Genomic DNA, 24,027 nt, shown 5'->3' on the forward strand with positions numbered 1-24,027 from the left:
ATTCCAAACTACTTCTCACGCTTTAGGTCCCCTAAAATACCAGGGCAGTATAACTACCCCACAAGTGACCCCATTTTGGAAAGAAGACACCCCAAGGTATTCTGTGAGGGGTATGGTGAGTTCATGTAAAATTTCATTTTTTGTCACAAGTTAGTGGAATATGAGACTTTGTAAGAAAAAAAAACAAAAACATTTTTCGCTAACTTGTGACAAAAAATAAAAACTTCCATGAACTCACTATACCCATCAGCGAATACCTTAGGGCAATGGTGGCGAACCTATGGCACGGGTGCCAGAGGCGGCACTCAGAGCCCTCTCTGTGGGCACCCACACCCTGAAAAAAGTCTATGGTATGCCTAACACTTTTTCTGCCATTCATCAGCGCAGGCGCGCTATGAACAGCACAGGCAGCACACAGAATGTAGGCAGGCTATCATAGATAAATGATAAAGTACATAAAAGATATATTATATTGGATTGTGGTATTCAGCGTAAATTGCCGTGTTGGCACTTTGCGATAAATAAGTGGGTTTTGGGTTGCAGTTTGGGCACTCGGTCTGTAAAAGGTTCGCCATCACTGCCTTAGGGTGTCTACTTTCCGAAATAGGGTCATTTGTGGGGTGTTTCTACTGTCTGGGCATTGTAGAACCTCAGGAAACATGACAGGTGCTCAGAAAGTCAGAGCTGCTTCAAAAAGCGGAAATTCACATTTTTTCACCATAGTTTGTAAACGCTATAACTTTTGCGCAAACCAATAAATATACACTTACTGCATTTTTTTAATCAAAGACATGTAGAACAATAAATTTAGAGAAAAATTTATATAGAAATGTAGTTTTGTTTGAAAAATTTTACAACAGAAAGTGAAAAATGTCATTTTTTTGCAAAAATTTCGGTCAATTTCAATTAATAACAAAAAAAGTAAAAATGTCAGCAGCAATGAAATACCACCAAATGAAAGCTCTATTAGTGAGAAGAAAAGGAGGTAAAATTCATTTGGGTGGTAAGTTGCATGACCGAGCAATAAATGGTGAAAGTAGTGTAGGTCAGAAGTGTAAAAAGTGGTCTGGTCTTTCAGGGTGTTTAAGCCATAGGGGCTGAGGTGGTTAAACCCAACTAATACCAGAGGAAAACATGTCCTGCTTTTTCCAACAAAATGAGGCAACATGCCGCACCTCACGGAACTGTTTATGGAGGAGCGAACTGTGAGCACAGCGATTGGGGTAGCCGTTCATTGTCCTCAATAGCTTGGTTCTCTCTGAAGAAACCCAGGCAGCTGTAATTCCCATATAGTCCTGAAGGTGGCAGGGCTCCATAAGAACAATAAAAAAAAAGTGAAAATAAATAAGTATACTTCCAGGAAGGGAAGGAGTAAAAAAAAGAAACAAACAAAAAAAGCTGCCTGGTCCTCTAAGGGTTAAATTATAAAAATAATATTTCCCTTCATGAATAAGGCCTGTACATGAGCACTGCTACCTGCCAGAAGAGCGGGAATCGGTACAGCCAATCACACAGCAGGTCTCAGCCTTTTCATACACGCGCCAGGATTGGTTAGTCTCCCAGAGCTTGCCGATTGGCTGTTAGTGGTGATGTGGGCGGGCTGTTATGGGCAGGGAAGTGTATTACAGATCTGTCGTGTATTGCCTAACAGCTTCCGGTGCGGTTGGTAGTCAGCCGGTAAGCCGGGGCACTTTACGGCGCTGCTGTTTGACCTGCTCATGGGCTAACCGTAGTAGTGAAGCTCTGGGGTCCTGAATGTGGTGCGGAGCTCGGTCCGGAGTGGGGGAGACCCCTGCGCACTGCTAGCTGGAGGGCTATGTCGTCGGCTGCAGAGGCTGGAGCGGTGGACAGCTGGAAGACGGTGAGCGCTGTGTCCCGGGTGTCACCGCCTCAGGGCAGTGCTGGAGGCACCAGGGTGAGATTTCAAGGGGTTGTCCAGGCATCCGCTGATACCCGAAGTGGACTTTATAGTTGCCAAGGCAACCAGATGATGCTCAGCCAGTATAATTAATGGGACCGGTTCACAATACTTGCCTGGCATCAGGTGATTGCCCTGGTGAGGGTACTGCCCAGTGTAGAGTGCCCCCTCCGCTTATCGGGCAGGTGAGTATTCCTGGACAGCCCCTTTAAAGGGAACTTGTCCCTATGTGATTAAACCGCTGGAGGTGTGCCCATGCCCCTGGTATAACACAGCACATCCTGCCAGCGCTGCCTTCTCTTCACTGGTTACCTGCCCGTCGTTGGCATAGCAAGCAGTGAATGGGACGGCGGAGCTGTAATCACACTGTCAACGGTGAAGAGAAGATGGCGCTCACCTATCCTGAGGATAAGTTACCATTATGGGTACGTGTGCTGTCTGGAGACCAGGGGCAGCTCACACCCGTCATTCGCTGACGTGTGATGGGGGCCCTATTCTGAATACGTGGGTATTTGATATTGATGTCCTATCCTCAGGATTGGTCATTAGTATCAGCTCAGCGGGGGTCCGACACCCCTGCCCATCGGCTGTTAGAAGAGGCCGCTGTGCTCGCCAGAGTTCTGGTGAGTGCCGTGGTCTTCTCACAGCTCGCCAAGCACAGCGCCCTCCATTGTATAGTGGCAGTGCTTGGTATCGCAACTCAGACCTGTGACTGATACACATACTAAGTGCTGAGGCCTCTTCCAACAGCGTTGGTGCCAGGAGTCGGACCCCCACCCATCTGATCCTGAGGATAGGTTATCCGTATCAAATTCCTGGAGAACCCCTTTAAGGCTCTTTCATTGACCTGTGGGCGGACACCCCTTTACTATACAGACTAGACATGTCTGGCGGTCCAGGTATTTGTACAGCGATGATGTGCTTGTGTCGGTGTATGAAGTGTTTCTGTATCCACTGACCTAAAATGGTCAAAGAAGCCCATAAAGATGGCCACAGGTTTTCTGGGATTCACCTCACGAACTGGACGCTCTCAGTAATTCGGTGCGCAAAATACTGCCGGCGTTCATGTCCCCTCCGCGTTATTCCCACTCCCATCGATAGAAATGACTATTCTCATCCGCAGTACGCCCCAGAATAGGACATGTTCTAGAATTTGCGGTCCGACCACACAGATCTGCAGAAAGTACGGATGTGTGAATGGGTCAGTGTGGACCGCACACGGATGGAAATACTGTAGTGTGCATGAGTCCTTATCTTGCCTGTGGGAGAATGTTTCTGCTATACTTGGGCCGCGTTCACATCTGCGGTAAGCTGATCCGGGACAAATGCCGGTTGTCGGCCGTTGCATGCCGTTTTATTTGTCCTGCAAAAACCCGGGATTTATGCTGGAAAGCGGCCGGATCACTGCCGGACCTCATTACAGTCAATCAATGGGGGTCCGGCGGTGAACTATAGAATCCAGCAAGCTGCTCACCCCTGGATCTGCTACCAGAGATGTGAACAAAGCCCTACAGTCTTGAAGTTATGTGGATCGCTGCTCAGGAACCCGGTCATGTAGCGCACCTCTTCTGAAAATCCTGCTTCAGGAGAGGAACTTATCCGATCCATGCAATTTCAAGGTTCTAAGGATGTTAGAATCCTTCTTCCATGGGCAAGACATGGGTAATAAAGGTGGGCTTATGGGGCCTGCTGGGTTCTGGCAAACCCCCCTTTTGAAGGGAGTTATCCAGTAATATATAATGATGACCTATCACCGGAGCTCTGGTGAGTGCGGCAGGATCCCAGCAGCTTTCCAAGCACAGCGCCGTACATTGTATAGTGGCTATGCTTGGTATTACAGCCCAGCCCCATTCACTTCAATGGCGCTGAGCTGCAACTAGGCCATGTACGGTGACGTCAATGGCCTAGGAAAAGGCCACAACGCTCACGGAGCACCCAGCCTCTTCTAATAGTGGGGGTCCCAGGTGTCGTACCCCAACACATCTGATATTGATGACCTTATCCTGGGGATAGGTCATCAATATTTATTGTCAGATAACCCTTTTGAAGGTGTATGGACACCATAGAATGAGCTCATAGACTTGGCTCATCCACACCGAAAATGTTATATTTGTAGGGCGTTTTATATTTTACTTGAGTTTTTTTTTTTTTTTTTGTAGTAGTGTGACACCACCATAACACACGTGACCTCAAGGCCCTCAAAACACAGCTCTTTCCTAGAGGCTGCTTCTTACCACCACGTCTCATCCTTTAGATGCCACGTGGCATGTTTTCAGTATATGAGTACAGGGGCCGTGGTAAAATCATCCCTCCTCTATACACCCAGATTAGGACATCTAGATGGTGAGACAACCCCTTTTAAGCTCCATTTATATCAAAAAGCCATAATTGTCCCTTTTACATTATTTGTGGTACCCAGGCACAAATATTAGGCAGCTGCTTTTTGTGTGCTTTTTGGAATATATTGTTCTTGGATAAAGGCGCCCCCCCATTGTCAGCAGGCGAGAGGAGAAGAACAAGGCGTCTGCCATTTATGTAAGTGCTGATGATACATCAGGGGTCAGACTAATGTCCCATCACAAAATCTGCCCTGATTTACTGTCGGTGGTAGGAAGTTGGGACGTTCCTGTTATGTAGTGAGGGGAAGGGAAGCTGCTGTGAGTACAGAATGGCGGCACATCTGTTTGGGTGTTAGGGACACATTATAGTGTGTGTGTATTTTCCCCAAAGAAACTAAGGGTCACATTTATTAAGATCAGCGTTTTAGACGCTGGTCTTAATAAAGGCCCTGTGTTGGCGGCGCAGGCCTCTCCATAATTTTGGCGCATCCAGCCCCAGTCTAAATGTAAGCCAGCTTCCTTGCTCTCTTACATTTAGACCCTTTTCTATGCCTAAACCAGGCGTAGAAAATGGTAAATGATAGGGTCCTGCCTGTGCCCTTCCATGCCCACAAAAATCTTGACCTGGCGTGAGCGGGGAGAAGTCGCAGAGAGTGGCGCAACTAACTGTTGTGCTGCCGTCGGCGCCGGAAATACGACCAATTTAGGCATATTTCAGGTTAGTAAATGACCCCCCTAAGGTCACATCCAACAGGAAAGAGTAGCCTAAACGTTTCCTGTCTACAGAACCTAGATTCCGTGTTAATGTGGGCGGCAGACACGCTGCTGCCAGGATGGGCGAACCTGACCTTGGCTGAAAGCAAGTATATGTCATTGGGTGGTACGACTGGTGACTAAGTAAACATATTGATCTGCTGCCCTGCTGTGAAGTCCTGAAAGTGCTGCATGCTTCAGTATCGTGGGCCGTATTTATAGTTCTTCTGGTAACTTGCCGACGGTGCGGCTGACCACATGTGGCCAAGCTATGGCCGAAGGCCACGTGATTTTACTGCAGAATCACGTGGCCAGCTGCACAGGGGCCTTTTACACACGGCGAGTATGGTTCCTGATAATTGCCCATTGTAAACCCGTCAAGTGATTCAGCAATAATTGGTTTGTTGATCGCTTGTTTTATTAAGATGTAATAGTTTGTCAGCAGAACATGGTTTTCGCTTTATATTAGGGAGTGAGTAACCTGCGATTCCTTAAAGGGGCGGTCTCCCTTCAGCATAGGAAAAAGCACCAGTCTATGTGCGCTCCCATGGTCCCGGTCACCAGAGAGGCCGGTGCTTTTTCCTATAGTGTGCAAGCACGACCACCACTGATGGATTGCAGGGTGGTCGTAACCATGGAAATGAGCAGTGTATAATGTGATGGAAAAAATGAATCCAGCCAGCAAAGGAAGCAATATGGATAATCACAATACATTAGTAAGTGCCTTGTATTAACTTTCTCTACATGATAAATACTATTTACTGAAGTGAGGGTAACTGCACACGATGCAGATTTTCGCTCAGAAAATCCTCAGCATACAGCTCCAGCAAAGTTAATGCGATTTGGCTAATCTCTTGTACACATTCCGTATTTTGTACATGTGGAAACTGAGTTAATGCGCAGATTTTACAATCCCCAGCATGCCAATTCCTCACCTTGTGTACAGTGGCTTTCCCCATGGACTTCAATAGGGTTTATTAAAAGCTGCAATAAAAAAAAAAAACACATAAAACTGCACAAAATCCTTGATAAATGGCTTGGATTTATGTGCATTTTGTTCCTCGAGTTACTGCTGCTGTTTTCATGTGGATTTTCTCCTTACAAATCCGCGCCTAAGACTACCTGTACACGTGCGTAATACAGTACCAGCAAAGTGAATGAGGTTGGACCTCTCTCGTGCTCACGTTTGACCTGCTGTGCGGATATAGAAGTCTGTAGCTTGTCAATTGTTTGTGCAAATTTTTATTTATTATTTATTTTTTTGTCTGTATTTTAGCCTTTGCAATGAAAAGGGTGAAATCTGTGGAAACCTGCATCAAATATGTAACAAAAACCGCAAGTCCCCTTTCACCTTGTTTTTCACGCATCACTTGTGCATTGCGTGAAAATCGCAGCATGTTGTATACTCTGCGTTTTTCACGCAATGCTGACCCCATAGAAGTGAATGGGGCTGCGTGAAAAACGCATTGCATCTGGAAGCAAGTGCGGATGCGATGCGTTTTTCACTGGTGGTTGCTAAGAGATTTTGTTTGTAAACCTTCAGGCTTTTTTTAAAAAAAAATTTTGTGGCCCCATTGAAGTGCATGGATTCACATATGGGCTGCAAAAAAAAAAAAAAAGAAAAGGAAATGGACATGGGCAAAAAATAAGTTTGTGTGCATGAGCCCTACAGCTTACAGCAGTGTTTTTCCACGTGTCAGTTCATGCTGTGGTTACAGTGACAGATGGCCCCATGTAGACTGATCCCACTGAATGGGGCTAATCCGCGGCACAAACTGCGACAGGATTTGTCTGCTCTGTGCAGGGTAGGTTATCCGGTAATTAATATTGATGGCCTATCCTCGGGATAGGTGATCAATATCAGATCAATGGGCCCCCGCCGATCAGCTGTTAAGAGAGGCCGGGCACTGTGAGCGCTGTGGCCTCCTCCTAGGCCTTGTGACGTCGCGTTCATCGGTCACATGGCCTAGTTGCAGCTCAGCCTCATTAAAGTGAATGGGGCTGAGATGCCGTACCATGCACAGCCGCTATACGATGTCCAGCACTGTGATTGGTGAGCGAGGTGGCTTCCTGGAACAACTCGGGACTCGGACCCCCGCCAATGTAATTATGACTTATCCTGAAGATAGGTAATCGTTATCATTTCCTGGATAACCCCTTTTAAGAATGGAGAGGTTTAGTATTCTCTCTACAGAATATTTCCCTTTGGAGTGTGAGCGTACGGGCTGGTACCGCGGTCACATTCCTCTCCTGGTCTACAGTAAACAGGAGTGAGAGAACATTGCTGACATTCCTGGTTCTTGGCATGGGTGGTGGGGTGCCAGTGACAAGTCCTGTTACAGAACCTGTCATGTGTTAGACACAAAGGTGACTTATATTTAGGTCTCCATTATGTCCCATTACAGAGAAACCCTTGTAGTTTTTCTGAAGGCTCCCTTTCTTCTGAGAAGTATATTGTGAGAAACAGCTTTTCTACCCCAACCATCCAAATGACCAAACACTAGTAAAGCAGGAGATGAAGCAGCGGCCAAGGTTTCTTTTACTCACAGAAATAGTCATTTTCTGTCCTATTTACGGCATCCATTTATGCAAATGTGACAAACGGAGGTTCAGTTGTGTTGGATTGTCTTCTCTGTAAAGTGTTATTGACTTAACCTGGTTTGTCCTAAGACCACAGTCCCCATTTTGAACATTCTAAGGCCTTCTGTGACACTAAGGAAACCTGATCTGGTTATATTTCAAGGCCTCCAAAAAAAAAAACAGTATATGCTATATTCATGTGCTGTCCGCATCCGTTGCTCCGTTCCATAGCCCCGCAAAAAAATATAACCTGTCCTATTGTCCGTTTTGCGGACAAGATTAGGCATTTCTACAATGGGCTGCCAGTTCCGTTCCGCAAATTGCAGAAAGCACATGGGCGGCTTCCATGTTTTGCGGACCACAAAAAAGCGGAACGGTCGTGTGCATGTAGCCTTATCCTGAGGATAGGCTATTTGAGACCTTTGATTCAGGGGAGTCAGGTGAAGGGCACAGGGAACCTTCTTTGGCCCAACACTACATTTCCATAATGATGTATTAATCTTAAGGTGTCGCAGTGTAAAGTCCTCTACCAATCAGCTCTCATCTATGCGGAAACCTGACGGAAAGTGTTCAATTTCCCTAGAGCGCCACCACAGTGAAACTGAAGTATTGCACAATTCCAGTTGTAATGAGTGTTCTGCTGTCGGGTCCTCCAGAGTAAGACTCTCTGCTCTGGATGAGGTACTTTACTATTTTGTTTAAAAAATATATATTTTTCAACCCCATGATTTATACTCTTCTCTGATATTCTTACGTAAGAAGTCTCCACTATATTTTTACTTTTTGAAAATTGGGACCATCATGTCAGACATAAGCTTTTATGTGAGACTGGATAAAGAAGAGATAAAAAAAAAAAAGAAGGTCCTGGAACATTTCTCATACATCATTTTCTGCTACCAGAATGATCTCTTGATGGTCTTGACCATTCTTGATGTTAACCAATTGAGATTAACCAATATAATGTCTACATACAGTATCAAGCTCTGGCTTTGTGAATTATAGAGGATGTACTTAAAATAAGTTGTCACTCTAGATAGATTTGAAACCATAATGTACTTATTAGACCACCCAAATTTGCTTATAATGGTCTTCTAGGGGGAAGGGAGGGCATTCTTCTGGAAAGGCTTCACTGTATATGCTTCCTGGTGTCTTTAGAAAGATGACAAATCCTATAGATTATGACCTATATATAGTTCCATTTTTCCGTAACTGGGGCTTATTAAAGGGTTTGTCTGGGAGAACAATAGAAGGATCTACTTTTCTTCCAGAAACAATGCCACTCTGGTCCATGGGCTTTATCTGGCATTGCATCTCAGTCCTATAATATTTTTTTAAAATAATTTCTGATAACCATTGTTGTACATGTTAGTGAATGTTTTCTACGGAAATAAATGAAGGCATATGGATCAGAAGTGTAGTCAGTTGCTATAGGGATACTCGCTAATTTCTAGCATTCCCATTAAATTCTGTTTCACCAGAACCTAATAATAGATGTTTGTTCTCTTCAGCCCCAAATGCCTTCTACATAGATTATGGAATTGCTTAAATAGTGATCCCTTCCAAATGCAGAGTTCTTATCAGAATCTTTGCATGTGGCCCCGGGTGACATGTATGGCAGGCTGTCACACTAAAAGGGCCCATTTGCAGATATTCTACCCCATCCTACTGGATGCCAACTTCAGGTTTATGGAAACAGGCAAGCTCCCTGTGCTACAAAGCAGCTTCCAAAGCAAATACAATTTTAGGGTGTATAAAAAAAGTGGGTTCAGAAAAGGGCAACCACATTATATAATGGAAGGTCTGTCTTAATAAAAGGCTTAAAACTTGGGTTTGTTCAGCTTGGGGAAAGACGCCCTAGATGTTATCTCCTTTACATGTATAGATAAATGTGTGATCAGTACAAAGAACTGGGACATTATTTATTTAATCCAAGGACGTTACAAAAGACCAGTGGACATTCAATATATGTGGAGGGAAGACGATTCAGACATCAGTACAGGAAAGGGTTCTTTACAGTAAGAGTAGTCAAACTCTGGAATGTCCTATCCCAAGAGGAAGTAATGGCAGATACTATGTTAGCAAGGGCTATGTGCATTTTTGGGGACAATTTTGTTTATGAATGCATTTTGCTCAATTTGGGCTAAAAATCTATTTATTTTTTTGGGGCCTTTTTAAAAAATATTGAGGCATTCTGTCACAAAGTGTTAACTGTTTTTCTAACTGTGACTGGTACTTTCACTTTGTGCCAGTCATCTAATAACTCTTATGTCTAAACTACTAAGAGGTCATAAACAATTATTTAAACCACATCAGTAAGATAAGAACTGGGCTATGATGAGTAAGGTCAGATAAGGAGCCATCAGCTGAGCTGCCTGAAGGAACAGAAAATTCAGATCCTGCTACTCGAGCATCTCTGCCCTGTACAGTAAAAAGGCTCCACATTTTTGATAAAGACCAATTTAAAAAATGATTTTTTTTAGCTCAAAATGAGTACAGTACAATAATATAAAGAATACAGGTGTACATAGTCTTTAAAGAAAGGCTAGATGCATATCTAATGGAAAACAGCATTGAGCGTTATAATTAAAGGGGTTATCAAATTCTAAAAATGCCCCTCCTATAGATCATACTTGCCTCGCTCCCCGGCATCCCTGCACGGCCGCTGCTGTATCTACCTGTCGCGCGGATCAAAACATCCAGCAACGGGCGGTGCAGCCAATAGCAGACAGTGACCAGTGTCCTCAGCATCACGGGTGATATCACTCATGATGCAAAAGGGCTGGTCACCATCACAGCCTGCTGCTGTCTGCCCCCCCCCCCCCCTCCCCCCGTTACCAGGTATTTTGATCTGCACAACGGGTAGATGCAGTGGCGACCGTGCAGAGATTTGGAATGATGTGGGTCCTGGGGAGCGGGGGTAAGTACGATCTAAAGGAGGGACCCAGGCATTGTGGGGGGGGGGGGGGGGGGGAGGGGGGCATTTTTAGAATTGGATAACCTCTTTTAAGCAAACAATGTTATATAATTGGTCTGGAAAAGGTTGAAATTGATGGACGTGTCTACTTTCAACCTATGTCACTATGACATGCTGCAAATTTCTAAATTCACACGGCAGGTCAATTTCCGTACAGACCTAAAAAAGCTACGTGTACTTGAGAATTGTCAGCTCTCATTCACTTTGCTGGTAGTGTACAACGCTGTGTTTTTCCAAGCGTGATCCGCATCGCTGGGGGTCAGACCACTGATCTCTAGCAGTCCCAAGAATGGAGTGGTACTGTGCATGCCAGTCCGTCTGTCCGTTTTTACTTTTATGTCACTGACTTCTGTCTACATCAGTCCCATAGCAGTGAATGGAGTGGTGGACAGCAAGTTTTCCATATGGTACCCCAAAACCACCAGCCTGGCACAGGGAAAATGCCAAGCACTTCATTTGCTCCCAGTGAATGTGGACGGTTGGGGGAGGGGTGAAGCATGCAGTTGCCTTCCGTTTTTCATATATTGATCAAACCCTGATGGCTTTTATATAATGTCTGAATAGACTATTATACCGTTTGTGTCTGGAATACAGAACATGAGCAGGTAATTCTGCATAGGATGGAGAACAGACTGGGGACAGGTAAGCCTTAAGGAGTTTATGTGGAGAATATCAATGAGTTGATTTAAAGACTACAAGGAGAAGGAGCTGGCTGCCTTGTAACAGATATTTTACTATGCAGCGCCAGTCTCTGGCTGGTACTGCTGCCAAGTCCTGGTCCTGCCACTGCTGTCCTCTCCTATTGTCTGCCAGTCATGGAACAACAAGATCCGCTGGAACAAGAGTTGATTATGTTGTTAGCGAGGCACATAACTGATTGTATTATCCTCAAAGTGTAATAGTAGAAAAAATACTTACACAAAAATCAATAAAAATCAGCAATAACGAAGGCCCAGGCTGCAGCAAGTAATCTGTCGCAGCAGTAACCTCCCGGGAAAGACCGCACAGAAAGCCCTCAGGCCATCACATGAGCGCCTTCGGTCAGGGAGCTCTGTGTGACCGTCACATTTCCTGGGCCGACCGCTGCTTCTTTGACCCAAACTCAGTGTATCCTAGTGGTTTATGATGCTGTGGTATACCATATTCTACTCGGATGATGGTCTACACCAGGGATGCTCAACCTGCGGCCCTCCAGCTGTTGCAAAACTACAACTCCCAGTATGCCTGGACAGCCTACAGCTATTAGGGCATGCTGGAAGTTGTAGTTTTGCAACAGCTGGAAGGCCGCAGGTTGAGCGTCCCTGGTGTAGACCCACGGTTGAGTAGGAACTCGCAGCACCCTTGATCAATGTGATGCAGTGAGTTCGGGTTAGACAAGCAGCAGTCGGAAATATGACTAACACCTGTGAATTTGGCTTTGGTGTATATTCACATGTGCAGGTTTTAGATAGGTTTTTGAAGCCAAAACCTGAAGTGGATTTAAAAAGTGGAGACGTTGTGTCTGTCCTTTTTAAAGGGGTTGTGAAAGAAAGGGGCGGGGGATTACTAGCTTCCCAGCTCTCCTTTTTCCCCAGGCCTGTGATGCTCCATTGGGCTCCCTCTGTCAACATCCGTTTGACATCGTAACAGCCAATCACTGGGGCCAGATTCTCTTGCGTCATGTGACAATTTGTCATGAAGGGGTAGCCGATCACTGCTGTGGCCAGTGACTCGCCGTGGTGGTGTAAAAAGGATGTTTACCTCGAGGAAGCCCAATGGAGTATTGCAGACCTGGAGGAGAAGAAGCAGGAAAGTCCTCTTTCCTTTACAGACCCAGCCAAGTGGGGGTGGGGGGCAGAAATCCCCCACATTCTTGCATAGCCCCTTTTAATACTCATTTTATGATCCAAACCTGATTTTTGGCTTCAAAAAGCACATCAACAACCTGTACTCTATCTCTGAAACTCCCAGAGGGCTGCAGGGCTATCCTGTGGATAGGGGATAACCTTAAAGGGGTTCTGCAGTTTGTTTTAACTGATGATCTATCCTCTGGATAAATCATCAGCATCTGACCGGCTGGTGTCCGAGACCCGGGACCCCCGCTGATCAGCTGTTTGAGAAGGCAGCAGCGGTCGCGGCCTTCTCACTGTTTACCGCAGGCCCAGCTGCCTTCTCAAACAGCTGATCGGCGGGTGGTCCCGGGTGTCCAGAGGATAGATCATCAGTTAAAACAAACTGTAGAACCCCTTTAACAACCAGGATACCTCTTTAATGGTCGTATTATGACTGCTGTGTGGCCATTCACTATACAGACCAGCTGAAGAGTGGTCCTTATTAGTTTAATTTAACTCCACTGTGGCTCATACAGCCACGCGGTACTGGACCACATCGCAGCTGTGACACAACCGTGCAGGGTGGTCATACCCCCAGGATGCCATTAAAACGTGCATCTTGAACCACTGATCCCACGCTGCAGTTACCATGGATTCCCAGGTCTCATCTGGATGTGCTACTTGACAAATATGTGCAGACTTGGAATTAGCAGCAACCGCAGGCTGCACATATATCGCCTTTTTACTGCGGAGTGCTCTTATTAGGTACCTGCTGTATATAGCCATTCAATGACATTTGCTCTAGCTGGCCGTATACCAAATGCGTTAGATCAGCTTGTCCTTCATGGTTGGCCTGTGAAGCTTATCACTTTAGACGACATGACGAGCTCTTTCTAACAAAGCTAGAACCAGCCCTGTACCTCACATGGATCCAGAGATCTCCAATTGCTCTTAACTTCAGCCTGGCATCTAAGGGGCATCTCCTTTCTGCTGCAGCTCTCTCCCTGTAACTGCTACAGCTTCTAACAGAACATATGGCTGGTGGCAGTTGTAGATTTAAACTGAGCATGTGCGACCAGCTCGCCGAGACGGACAAAAAAAAAAAGGAAAAGAACAAACAGCAGGTGGCGCTGTACAGATACATGTATTCAGATCCAGGTGCTGGTTTGAGAAATGTAGACTATGCTCCGTGATATAACCCCTTTGGACTGTTTCACATGAGTGAGTGTGATACTCTGTTCTGGACTTGCAGGAGTGCATGGCATTCACTGATTTATAATGCTGTGCGCCTCTACTTGACCTTTTATTGCTGCAGAATCATACTGACATAAAGCTGCCACTATGATACTGTATCAATAGGACCTTTCTGCGACAAAATTTTTGGCCTTCTCTGACAACCTCGCCACTTTTTAAAAAAGTGTGTGGGAGGAGCCGGGCTGGGGGCGTTATCTCCACTCCCCAACTGACTTAATAACATTAGCGGCAGGAAACTGGAGCACAAGAACCAGAGATCTGCTTCAGCTCCTGGCACATGGACCACAGAAGATGCTTCTCTTAGTAAATTGGTCGGACCTTCCTCCAACCTACTTTTTTACTAAGGCTGGCATGAGAAATGTAATCTTCTTTTTAGTAAATGACCCCCAATTACAGTCTGCTGCAAATGGTCTGAATCCGTTTTTATTGGCTTTGTTCTGATCACGAACGTATAAAAGGAGTCACCAAAAAACTCACTGTAAAACCATTTACAACGCCTTGTAGGGCTAGCTCAGCTGAATGTAACAATACTTTTTTAACTTGGAGGAAAAGGTGCTTTTAATCCATATGCAAATGACCAGTCAAGTGCACCGAGGGCGGGCACGAGACACTCTGTGCACCCTTGCTCCTCCTGCTTCTTCTGCCAGCCCCTCTCTCTTGTCCTGAATTGATAGGGCCAGTTAAGATGACTATGCAAGAACCTGACCCTGTCAGGTAAGTTGAGGGGGTGGAGGCAGAGGGAGCAGGGGTGCACAGATTTCTTGGGCCGCCCTTTGTGCACTTGCTGCTCATTTGCTTATGGAATAAAATGACTGTTTCTCCAGAATGAAGCATTTGATGGGCAAGTAAGTCCTACAAGGCATTGTGCGTAGTAGAACACTAAACTTCCTGGTGACACTCCCTTTAACCCCTCAGATACCGTGGCCTGTTGAGACCACAGCATCTGAGAGGTCATTTGGTGGGAGGGTTATGATGATAAAAGCTTCAACTAAATGGATGTCTGTACTGCTCTCCCCAGTACAGACATAACTAGTACTGTGAACAGTTTAGCATGGTCAAAACTGCTGACGAACTTCCTTTTTAAAGGGGTTTTCCAGGCTCCTGATATTGATATCGGATCGGTCTGACCGTTCTGGGTTACTGCAGCTTGTCTCACATTGAAGTCAATGGGAGCTGCAGTAACTTGCACAACCTCTACACTTTGATCCAAAGTGCCAGTTCCAGCTGATCGGTGGGGGGTGAGGGGTTGTAGAAATGTATATCATGCTTTAATCAGTAAAAACAATAAATAAATAAAAAAACGACACATTTCCTTTAAGACAGTGGGAATTTTATAAGAAAACAAATCTTGAACTACTCCAGTGTTCACACTAGCCATTTAGAAAAAAACACTCTCTGGAAGAAGAGATATGAACTCGAGCTTTTATGCTTTTAAGCTTGTGCCGAGCTTTTCTGTCTTCCCCAGCTTTAAAATGTCACAGCACTGCTTTCAGCCACAATGTCGGTGTAAGTGGGCAGGAGTAAAAGACAATGCTGTCATTACTGGTCAGACCTCTTCTGGTGCACAGTCATCCCGCAGCGTCATTAAACATTCTCCACTCCCTGGCTGTTTATTAATTGCTCATACTCAATGGTTAAACCCCCTAGTGTGACGGCATTGTTGTATCGCCCTGCGGTGATTATTCTCATTCATTTCCTGTTCAACATTCATATGTTGCAAGTACTATCCAACCGCCCCTCCCCCACGAGCCAACCCTTTTATTTTCTCAAATTTAAAAAAACACTAGATATTCTCAGTTCCTTGTGCTGAAAACCCCTTAACAGTCGGCCTTATGTCTTTCCTCGAAAGCTGTTAATGGGGTATATCCCACAAAAAAATCCAACATTTTTCAAAGCAGTACATGGGACTGAATACATTTTGTATTTGCATTTTTCACTTTATAAGACGCACCTGATGAAGATTAAAAAATAAATATGTTTTCATCAGACCTCAGATCAGACGCCCGCCACCCCCCCCCCCCCCCCCCCCCCAATCAGGTCCAGCAATCTCCCCTGCAGTCACTGCGGCCTGGTCTTCTCCAGGCCTGTCCGCCACTGTGACCTGACTGCGCACAGTGTCGGGTCATAGTGCACACACTACATCCTGACGCTGTAGGCAGATAGGACAGGACATGCGCAGTCAAAGCAAAGAAAATAAAATAAAAAATGGAGACAGCACGTCCAAGGTGGGGGTTTAATCCAATCCTTTGTCAAGGCTTCACTGGCTGAAATGTTGCATCTGGATTAAACCTCCACCTTGGACGTGCTGTCTCCATTTTTATTTTTATTTTTTGTTTGCTTTGGTTGTTATACTAGTCAGGGGAACTTGCCAATCCCCGGTGAGACGTGCACCCAACTCTGCCACATCATAGGAGTGCTGTTCACCCATTATTTTGTAGGACAGGACATGCGCAGTGTCTGGAGGAAGACCAGGGAGCGGTGAGTACAGCAGACACTAGCAGCGCTACAGTCACCACTCCTTGCGCCTACTGCATACTAATGAGCTCTCCGCTTTATAGGATGTAAGACGCACTGCCATTTTTCTACCGTTTTTGGGGAGAAAAAAGTGCTTCTTATAAAGCAAAAAATATGGTAATTCAACATTTAGTATAGTCACTGAGTTATTCAATAAAAAGGGGAGATCTCTAGATCTTTGGATCCAAGTGGGGTACAAGGCTGGTTCTAGCTTTGTCATGTATTATGGGATAACAGCTTCACTGCCGCTGCATAATAGCGATTGCATGAGGACTTATGTTTTAGGTGGGGGGTCTCTTGACAGACGGGCGTCTAGTAGAAGAGACTAATATTTATTGAGTTATTACATTTTTGCAGTTTTCTAGCATTTGAGAAGTGAGCCAACGGGTTGAGTCGCATGCAGTCTTGTCCGGCCTTATTGCTGGTATGTCTGCAGGAGGACAATGATAGATTATTGCTTTACAACAACAGTGACCATAGCAGCTCAGACCGAGCCGTGTTTCCCCAGCAACAATGAGCAAAGGGCGCCGGTGGGTGGCATTCAGCGTGCTGGAGCAACGTCTTAATTAACGGTTTCAGAATAGTCTAGGTGCCCATTAAGGTGTGTGGTTTATTTTTTTTTGTCTGTTTGCAAGACTTCTACAATACTGTTTGTTACAAGAGTGAGCAGAAAATTTGATAGAGAATACTCTGCCCCATCACCCCCAAGTCCTTTTTGGCCTGAGCTCCCGGTCCTTTTCTCCCCCAGCATCATCTATCGGGGAGAACCCCTTACACATTAGGAACTCTGCTGGTCGGGACAAAAATCCTAGGATTGACCAACGATACTCTAATGTGTATGGGGGCGTCTCCAAAATATGTGCACAGATTTGATCAGTCAGTTTAGAGACCATGATTAGGTCAGGGACTTGGGAGGGGATAAGTGTAACTATGAACAGGCACTTGGTTAATAAAATCTATTACAAGTTTCACCATTATCACCTATACAATTGAATTATGAACAATAAAAGTTTAGATACGCTGTTCTCCCGCACCATTCTCTGTGGTGCTGGTCCTATACCAGTGTAGCACCAGGAGTACCAGACCAGTACCGCAGAGGACTGTGCTGTAGAAGGGGAGCATGTATCATGGTTTCTTTTATTTTAAGCAATTGTAGGGTGTGTCCGAGACTTTGAATGGCTGTATATTGGACAACTCCTTCACGCTAGTTACTGCGCTCCTCTGCCAGGGGACGACTGGTATGTGGTGCTTCTGTGTTGACGGAGACCTTTTGCTTCTCTCTGTATCCCTTTCTGAGCAGTGCTAACCCTGTGGGTCACACCAAGGCACTGTTCACATTTCTGGCAATTTAGGGGTTACTGCATGAAGAATTTAGATTATAATTAAATCCAACAAAAATTCTTATCCTCAAATATTCTGGGAATCATGTTAGTATAGTGCCACCTGCTGTTTACATTTCACAGCCATTCTGTGTCCACCTCGGCATATTTGCCTAGGTGAACACACGCTCTCAGTCTTACTTTTCTCCCTGGCGGTGAGCCGGCTGCTTCTAAAGCCGCAGCATCTTCTCTGATTCTCCGAGAAGATACCGAGCAAGTGCAATTACAGGAAAGCTGTCGCACTTGCTATCGCTCGCTCCTCATCTTCTCTGAGAAGCAGAGGCGATGCTTGGCAAGTATTCCTGAAGTATCTGGGGATGTAATTTTATTATTTTTTTAATAAGTGAAAATACAGAAATTGTTCAGTTTTGGGATGCGTTTAACTCTAAGCAATATTATTTGACAGATATTAAGCTCCTGACCAGCTGTTAGGTGGCTCAGATCAGCAGGAGATTTAACCCCGTCTTCCTCTGCAGGATTTCTACATGATTGCAGCATGATCCCGACACAAACACTGAGAAGAACTATGGCTCTGATTTATCAAGACAAGTGCGCGTCCCTCAGTCTTGATGGAACAGAAATTTAATTTACGAGGCAGCCCATGTGCCAGACTGACGTCTGCTGCAGCTTGTAGCTGGCATAGGTTTTCGGTCATTATTTACGCCAGTAATGGCCAAGGCACAGCCCTCAAGAAACTGGAAAGGGTGATGTAAAAACGGCAACGGCATTTGTAAACTTGTAAAACCAGGTTTTGCAACTTTTCAATGTCAAATCCACGACGTAGGGGGATAATAGATCTCCTGCTATATTACTTGCTTGCTTTTAGCATTCATTTCTAAGGTTACCGCCTATGCTGCAGAGGCCCAAGGTGGTAGGCATTTAGGCTCCGGACTCCCTCTGATGTCCGTATTTCCAAGTAGGGCTTATGCACATGTGGTATAGTTGGTAATGTGCCATTGGTGTGACTTTGCTGTCCTCGCTCTTACATTTGTGTCTTTGGATGATGACGACGCTGGTACTTCTCTGGCTGCGGAAAGATACCATGGAGGAACTGAAAGAAGCTGTAAGCGTCTGCTCACCACAACCCATTCCTGGTCTTTGGGGCAAAAAATAATCTTGCATGGACCATAATCTATTGAAATTCAGAGTAAAAGCCTTGCCTATACCTGGCAATGAATGAAAGGGAAGGAAGCTCAATATAATCCTGATCTATCTATGTATTCTAGTCTTTCTAGTGGGATACTTATGTTTTTGGCTAAAATAGATTTATCCGGATTATATTGAGCTTCCTTCCCTTTGGAGTCTATTACACTATATATTGATCAGGATGTGTCCCTGTCTTCCTCATATATATATATATATATATATATATATATATATATATATATATATATATATATATATATATATATATATATATATATATAAAAAATTTTTTTTTTTTGTGTTGGACGTATCTAAATTCCTGCTTGTGTCGAGGGGGAATAGAGAAAGAAAGAGGGGAGGGGGTGGGGGCGCACAATAGGGTAGTAGGCTCGATCAAGATATAGGGAAATAAAGAATCAGGAGGCTCCCCTTTTAAGGTTGTGCTAGTGATGGGCACAACCCTATTGAAGACTTGTGTGAATTTTGACCTATTCACCAGGGTTGCAGCCGCAGGAAAGAGGTTTCTTTCGGATAGGATATCAGTCCTCCCGAAGGATTCTTGTAGTAAAGGAAATTCTGCTCAGGCGCAAAACCACTGGTCGAGATGGAAGATAGCGTACATACATAAAAACAATGCGTTTCGGGGATAAACAATTCCCCTTCATCAGGTTTTTATGCATGTACGCTATCTTCTAATACATTTTTTTTTATCTGATCATCAAGACCATCTCGACCAGTGGTTTTCCGCCGGAGCAGAATTTCCTTTACTACATCCCTCCGTTATAGGTCCATATGCCACCAGCAGCCTGCTGCTCCACGCTGAGCTAGACGGGAATACACAACTGATCTTTGTGCATTTTTATTGCTAATTATTTTTTTTTTTATTTTTTTTTTATTCTATACTATAATGTTGGGATTACTTTATCTACAGTGACATATTTATATTTTAATACAATATCTTTTGTCGGTGTGTTTGCATGCCTTCCTCTGGCACACGCTGTGTTTGCTTTGCATGTTTGCCCTTGATTTTCCCGGTGTACTGTACTTTCAGTGCATGTAACTTTAGATTGGAGAGTCCTTCAGGCTTTCAGATGCTGAAAAATAAGTTAAAACAAGACAGAAATCAAAGATGGCATCAGCCTTCTATCGGTGTCCTCCCACAATCCCATGCAATGCGGCCGTGTCCTGACCGGGCTGAACTTCTAAGGCTACTTTCACATTAACTTTTTTTGTGGATCCGTCATGGATCTGCAAAAACACTTGCGGTACAATAATACAACCGCATGCATCTGTCATGAAGGGATCCGGTTGCATTATGTCCTATATAGCCATGACGGATCTGTCATGAACACCATTGAAAGTCAATGGGGGACGGATCCATTTTCTATTGTCAGAGAAAACGGATCCGTCCCCACTGACTTAGGCCTCATGCACACGACCGTATGTATTTTGCGGTCCGCAAAAAAATACGGATGACGTCCGTGTGCATTCCGTATTTTGCGGAACGTAACAGCTGGCCCCTAATAGAACAGTACTATCCATGTCCGTAATGCGGACAATAATAGGACATGTTCTATTTTTTTTTTTGCGTTTGAAATGAGAGGTTCCGTATACGGTCCGCAAAAAAACTGAACGGACATGGACAGAAAATACGTTCCTGTGTATGAGCGCTTACATTGTATGCCAGGACGAATCAGTTTGGCTCCGCTTCGTCAGGCGGAGAGCAAAACGCTGCAGGCAGCGCTTTGCTGTCCGCCTCCAGACCGGAATGGTGACTGAACGGAGGCAAGCGGATCCTTTTGCATTCAGAATGCATTAGGGTAAAACTAATCAGTTTTGGACCGCTTCTGAGAGGATCTCCCAAACGGAAAAGCCAAAACGCCTGCGTGTAGCAGGCCAGCACTAAAGAATGGACAGAAATGTGTCCATGCAGAGCTGAAGTAAAGGGACTATAACTCTGCTACATCCATACCTTTCAGGATCGTTTACCGCCATCTTTTAGCTGTGTAGTAACATTGAACTCGGGATGAAACAGGGTTGTGACTAGCGCAGCATAGCGTCCAGGGGTTCTCAGGTATCCCTTCTTGCATTCTTTGTGAGCCTTTAAAGGGTTGCACCCTCAGAAACAACCCCTTTTAAAATGCAGAGGTGGGGAGCCAGCTTCCAGCTCCCTGGCAAACAGTTGATTTTCGGGACGAGCCATAACCTCAATGAATGGGCTCTCGGAGCGCCTCACTGTGGTGGCTCTTGGTGGTGTCCATACCAGTTGATATGGAGAGGGATTGTCTTCCTGAGCTAGGCCTGTCTCCTCTCCTGTTATGTCTGTTTTCCCTGCCCATATAATATGAATTCTAGAACGTCTTTTCATGTAACTCTACAGTTAGTTGTGCCGTTCTTCTATTATTCCTTGTAGAACTCCTGAATTACCAGCAGTCTGCCAGAACTGTCCATCCGGGTGTTACCAGTTGGGACTCTGTCCCTGCCCAGCCGTTCACTGTGCAGGGACCCCCCTACCCCCCACCCCAAGCTGGTAACATCCAGATGGACCTTCATTACAGACTGCTAGAAACTCATTCATACATTTCTAGAGGGAATAATACGGCAATGGAACTACATAGTCATAAGAAAAGATGCTCCAGAACTGTGTTTGGATGGGGAATGTAAGCGGTTAAAGGGGTATTCCAGTTGTTAGAATTTATCCCCTATCCACAGCGGTAGGACCTCCACCGATCAGGAGAACGAGGGCCCCGTATCCCATGCAGACCCCCTGGATGGAGCGCAGTGGCAGTTCAGGCATTCGCGTTCCTGCTCCATTCATTTCTGAGTACAGCGCTCGTCAATCTTATGAATGAAGCGGCCAATGCATGCCTGACCTGCCACCCAGCAGAAGGACCCCCACCGATCTAATAGTTACCCCCTATTCTGTGGCATGTGACCACTGTGCCACTGTTGCTAGAAATCCAAACCTGCTGGATTATTGGTTGGAAGTTACTACTTTGTCGTCATAGACCACAATGTAAGTCAAGTGCAACTAATCGTGCAACAGCAGGTCACAGACAAATTGCGCAGATTTTTAATTATTATATATATTTTTGGGGTCGTGGGTTGGATCGTTTGCCAGTTGTCTAGAAAGTGATGTTGCGCTACCAAAGTCACAGTGTAGCCCTGTGGGAGGCGTGCCAATGTAGATATCCAAGATGGTGTATTGAGATACATATGTTTGGGCACACCTTTTCATTTTATTATTCTTTGTCTTCTATTTTCTGCAGTTTATTCATATTGAAGACCAAGGGACACTGAAGTGTTAAGCATGCCAGAATCTGGTGTATATTTTTAGACTCTTTAACGTTGGCCCCCTTTGTCTCCTCTCTCTCTCAGTAAGCCTCATGGGATGGTCACCTGGGGTGGTTTCCAATGAGCAGGCATGCCTGTCTGGAGTTATTTGTGGAATTTTGTGTTTGAGGTCCTCAGTTGTACTCTGTTTCATAGTGTTTAGCCTTATATTACTGCTCTTCTAATCCGCATTATAGCAACAACCACTCGACTAAGTCCATCATAAGACATGGAGGTCATTCAACTCGGAAAGTTTCCAGAACAAAGAAGGTATTCTCCAGTGCAGCCATGAAAACCATCAGACACTATGCTGCAACTGGTTGTCATAAGGGCTGCCCCAGGAAAGGAAGACCAAGAGTTTTTCCTGGCTTTTGATACCGATGACCTATCAGTGTCTGATCGGTGGGGGTCCGACACCCAGGACTCCCGCTGATCAGCAGTTTGAGAAGGCAGCGGCGCTCTTGTGTGCGCCAAGCCCAGCGCCGTACGTATATAGTGGCTGTGCTTGGTGTCATGTTCAGCCTCCTTCACCTTCTAGCGCTATGCCCCCAATGTCTGAGATGCAAATACTCCTTTAATACTGTTCATTTTACTATTTAATTCCGTATGTGTTCCTTCATGGTTTTTATGCATTCAACATGAATCTGCAATGTAGAAAAAACATGAAATGAAAAGATGTGTCCAAACATATTTTTTGTATATATTATAATATTCCAGCAATAGTTTGCTTTTACTGTTTCTCTTCATCGTTCTATTGAGCGATGGTTCTTGGCCGCACCATCTGTATCTCTTGATAAGGCCTATTGCACACGACCGTATGGCTTTTTCAATGTTTTGCGGTCCGTTTTAAACGGATCCGTTGTTCAGTTTTTTGTTTCCGTTGTGTTTCCGTTTCCGTTCCGTTTTTCCGTATGGCAAATACAGTATACAGTAATTTCATAGCAAAAATTGGGCTGGGCATAACATTTTCAATAGATGGATCCGCAAAAAACGGAACGGATACGGAAGACATACGGATGCACTTCTGTATGCATTCCGTTTTTTTGCGGACCCATAGACTTTAATGGAGCCACGGAACGTGATTTGCGGCCAAATATAGGACATGTTCTATGTTAGAACGGAAAAACGGAAACGGAATGCATACGGAACACATTCCGTTTTTTTTGCGGACCCATTGAAATCAATGGTTCCGTATACGGACCGTATACGGACCGCAAAAAACGGCCAGTAAACGGGAAAAAAAAACGGCCGTGTGAAAGAGGCCTAACCATTTTCTTTTGTGGATCCACAATAAGAGCTAAAGAAAGGCAAATCTTATGCTTTATTGATCTCGCCGGATTCCCTGATTATTATACTATACGATACAGGTGACACATGCGTCTTTTTACTTTATCATATATTTCCCGTTGTTTTCGTATAGCGGCAACGTACTGCTTAGCACTTGCATCCGTTCCTGTCGCCAGCGGAGCTCCTAATCTGATCTCCCTGAGGGTAGGTTTACACATTAGTGGTATATGAGGCGATACTGGTAGACATGATCAGAATTAATCGTTGCCATCGTAATTGAAATGAATCTAGAATGGAAGTGTTAAATTCGCATCCTATCAAAACAATCACTGCCTGTGTACATTGTACAGACATCGACGATCACAATCTACAAATATAGCGAAACATGCCGGAAAAAATCCAGAGGAAGCAATTGGAAAATTATCTCATCTGGGTTACTGCAATTCTAGCACTGTGTGTGGACAGCCGAGATGTCAGGGCAGAAACTTCATCTCGTATGAGCACTATGTTCTCTTCAAACAGTTGATTGTTTGGGGCCAGCACCCCCACCAATCTGATATTGATGACCTATCCCAAGGATAGGTCCTCAATATAAAAAAAGTGGACAACCCCTTTGAACTGATTTTCAGTTGCAGGAAATGTGTTGTGTATAAATTGACTTATTGGTTCCTACACAGAAAATAAAAGCTGGGCCTTGTGGTAAATCGGTGAATCAAGGCATAGTTCAGTGTGGTGTTTG

At 44.9% G+C, this 24,027-nt stretch overlaps 1 protein-coding gene across 1 annotated transcript in view; it reads left to right on the top strand.

The window, feature by feature from the left end:
* Positions 1 to 1,613: 1,613 nt before the first annotated feature.
* ATP2C1 (ATPase secretory pathway Ca2+ transporting 1) overlaps positions 1,614 to 24,027 on the top strand; it is a 97,832-nt gene continuing 75,418 nt past the window's right edge. The window contains exon 1 of the mRNA XM_040431284.1: positions 1,614 to 1,861. Within this exon, the coding sequence (XP_040287218.1) occupies positions 1,817 to 1,861 (45 nt within the window). The 5' untranslated portion in view covers positions 1,614 to 1,816. The remainder of the gene's footprint in view (positions 1,862 to 24,027) is intronic.

The sequence above is a fragment of the Bufo bufo genome, chromosome 5 (assembly GCF_905171765.1).
Source record: "Bufo bufo chromosome 5, aBufBuf1.1, whole genome shotgun sequence".
Classification (NCBI taxonomy): Eukaryota; Metazoa; Chordata; class Amphibia; order Anura; family Bufonidae; genus Bufo; species Bufo bufo.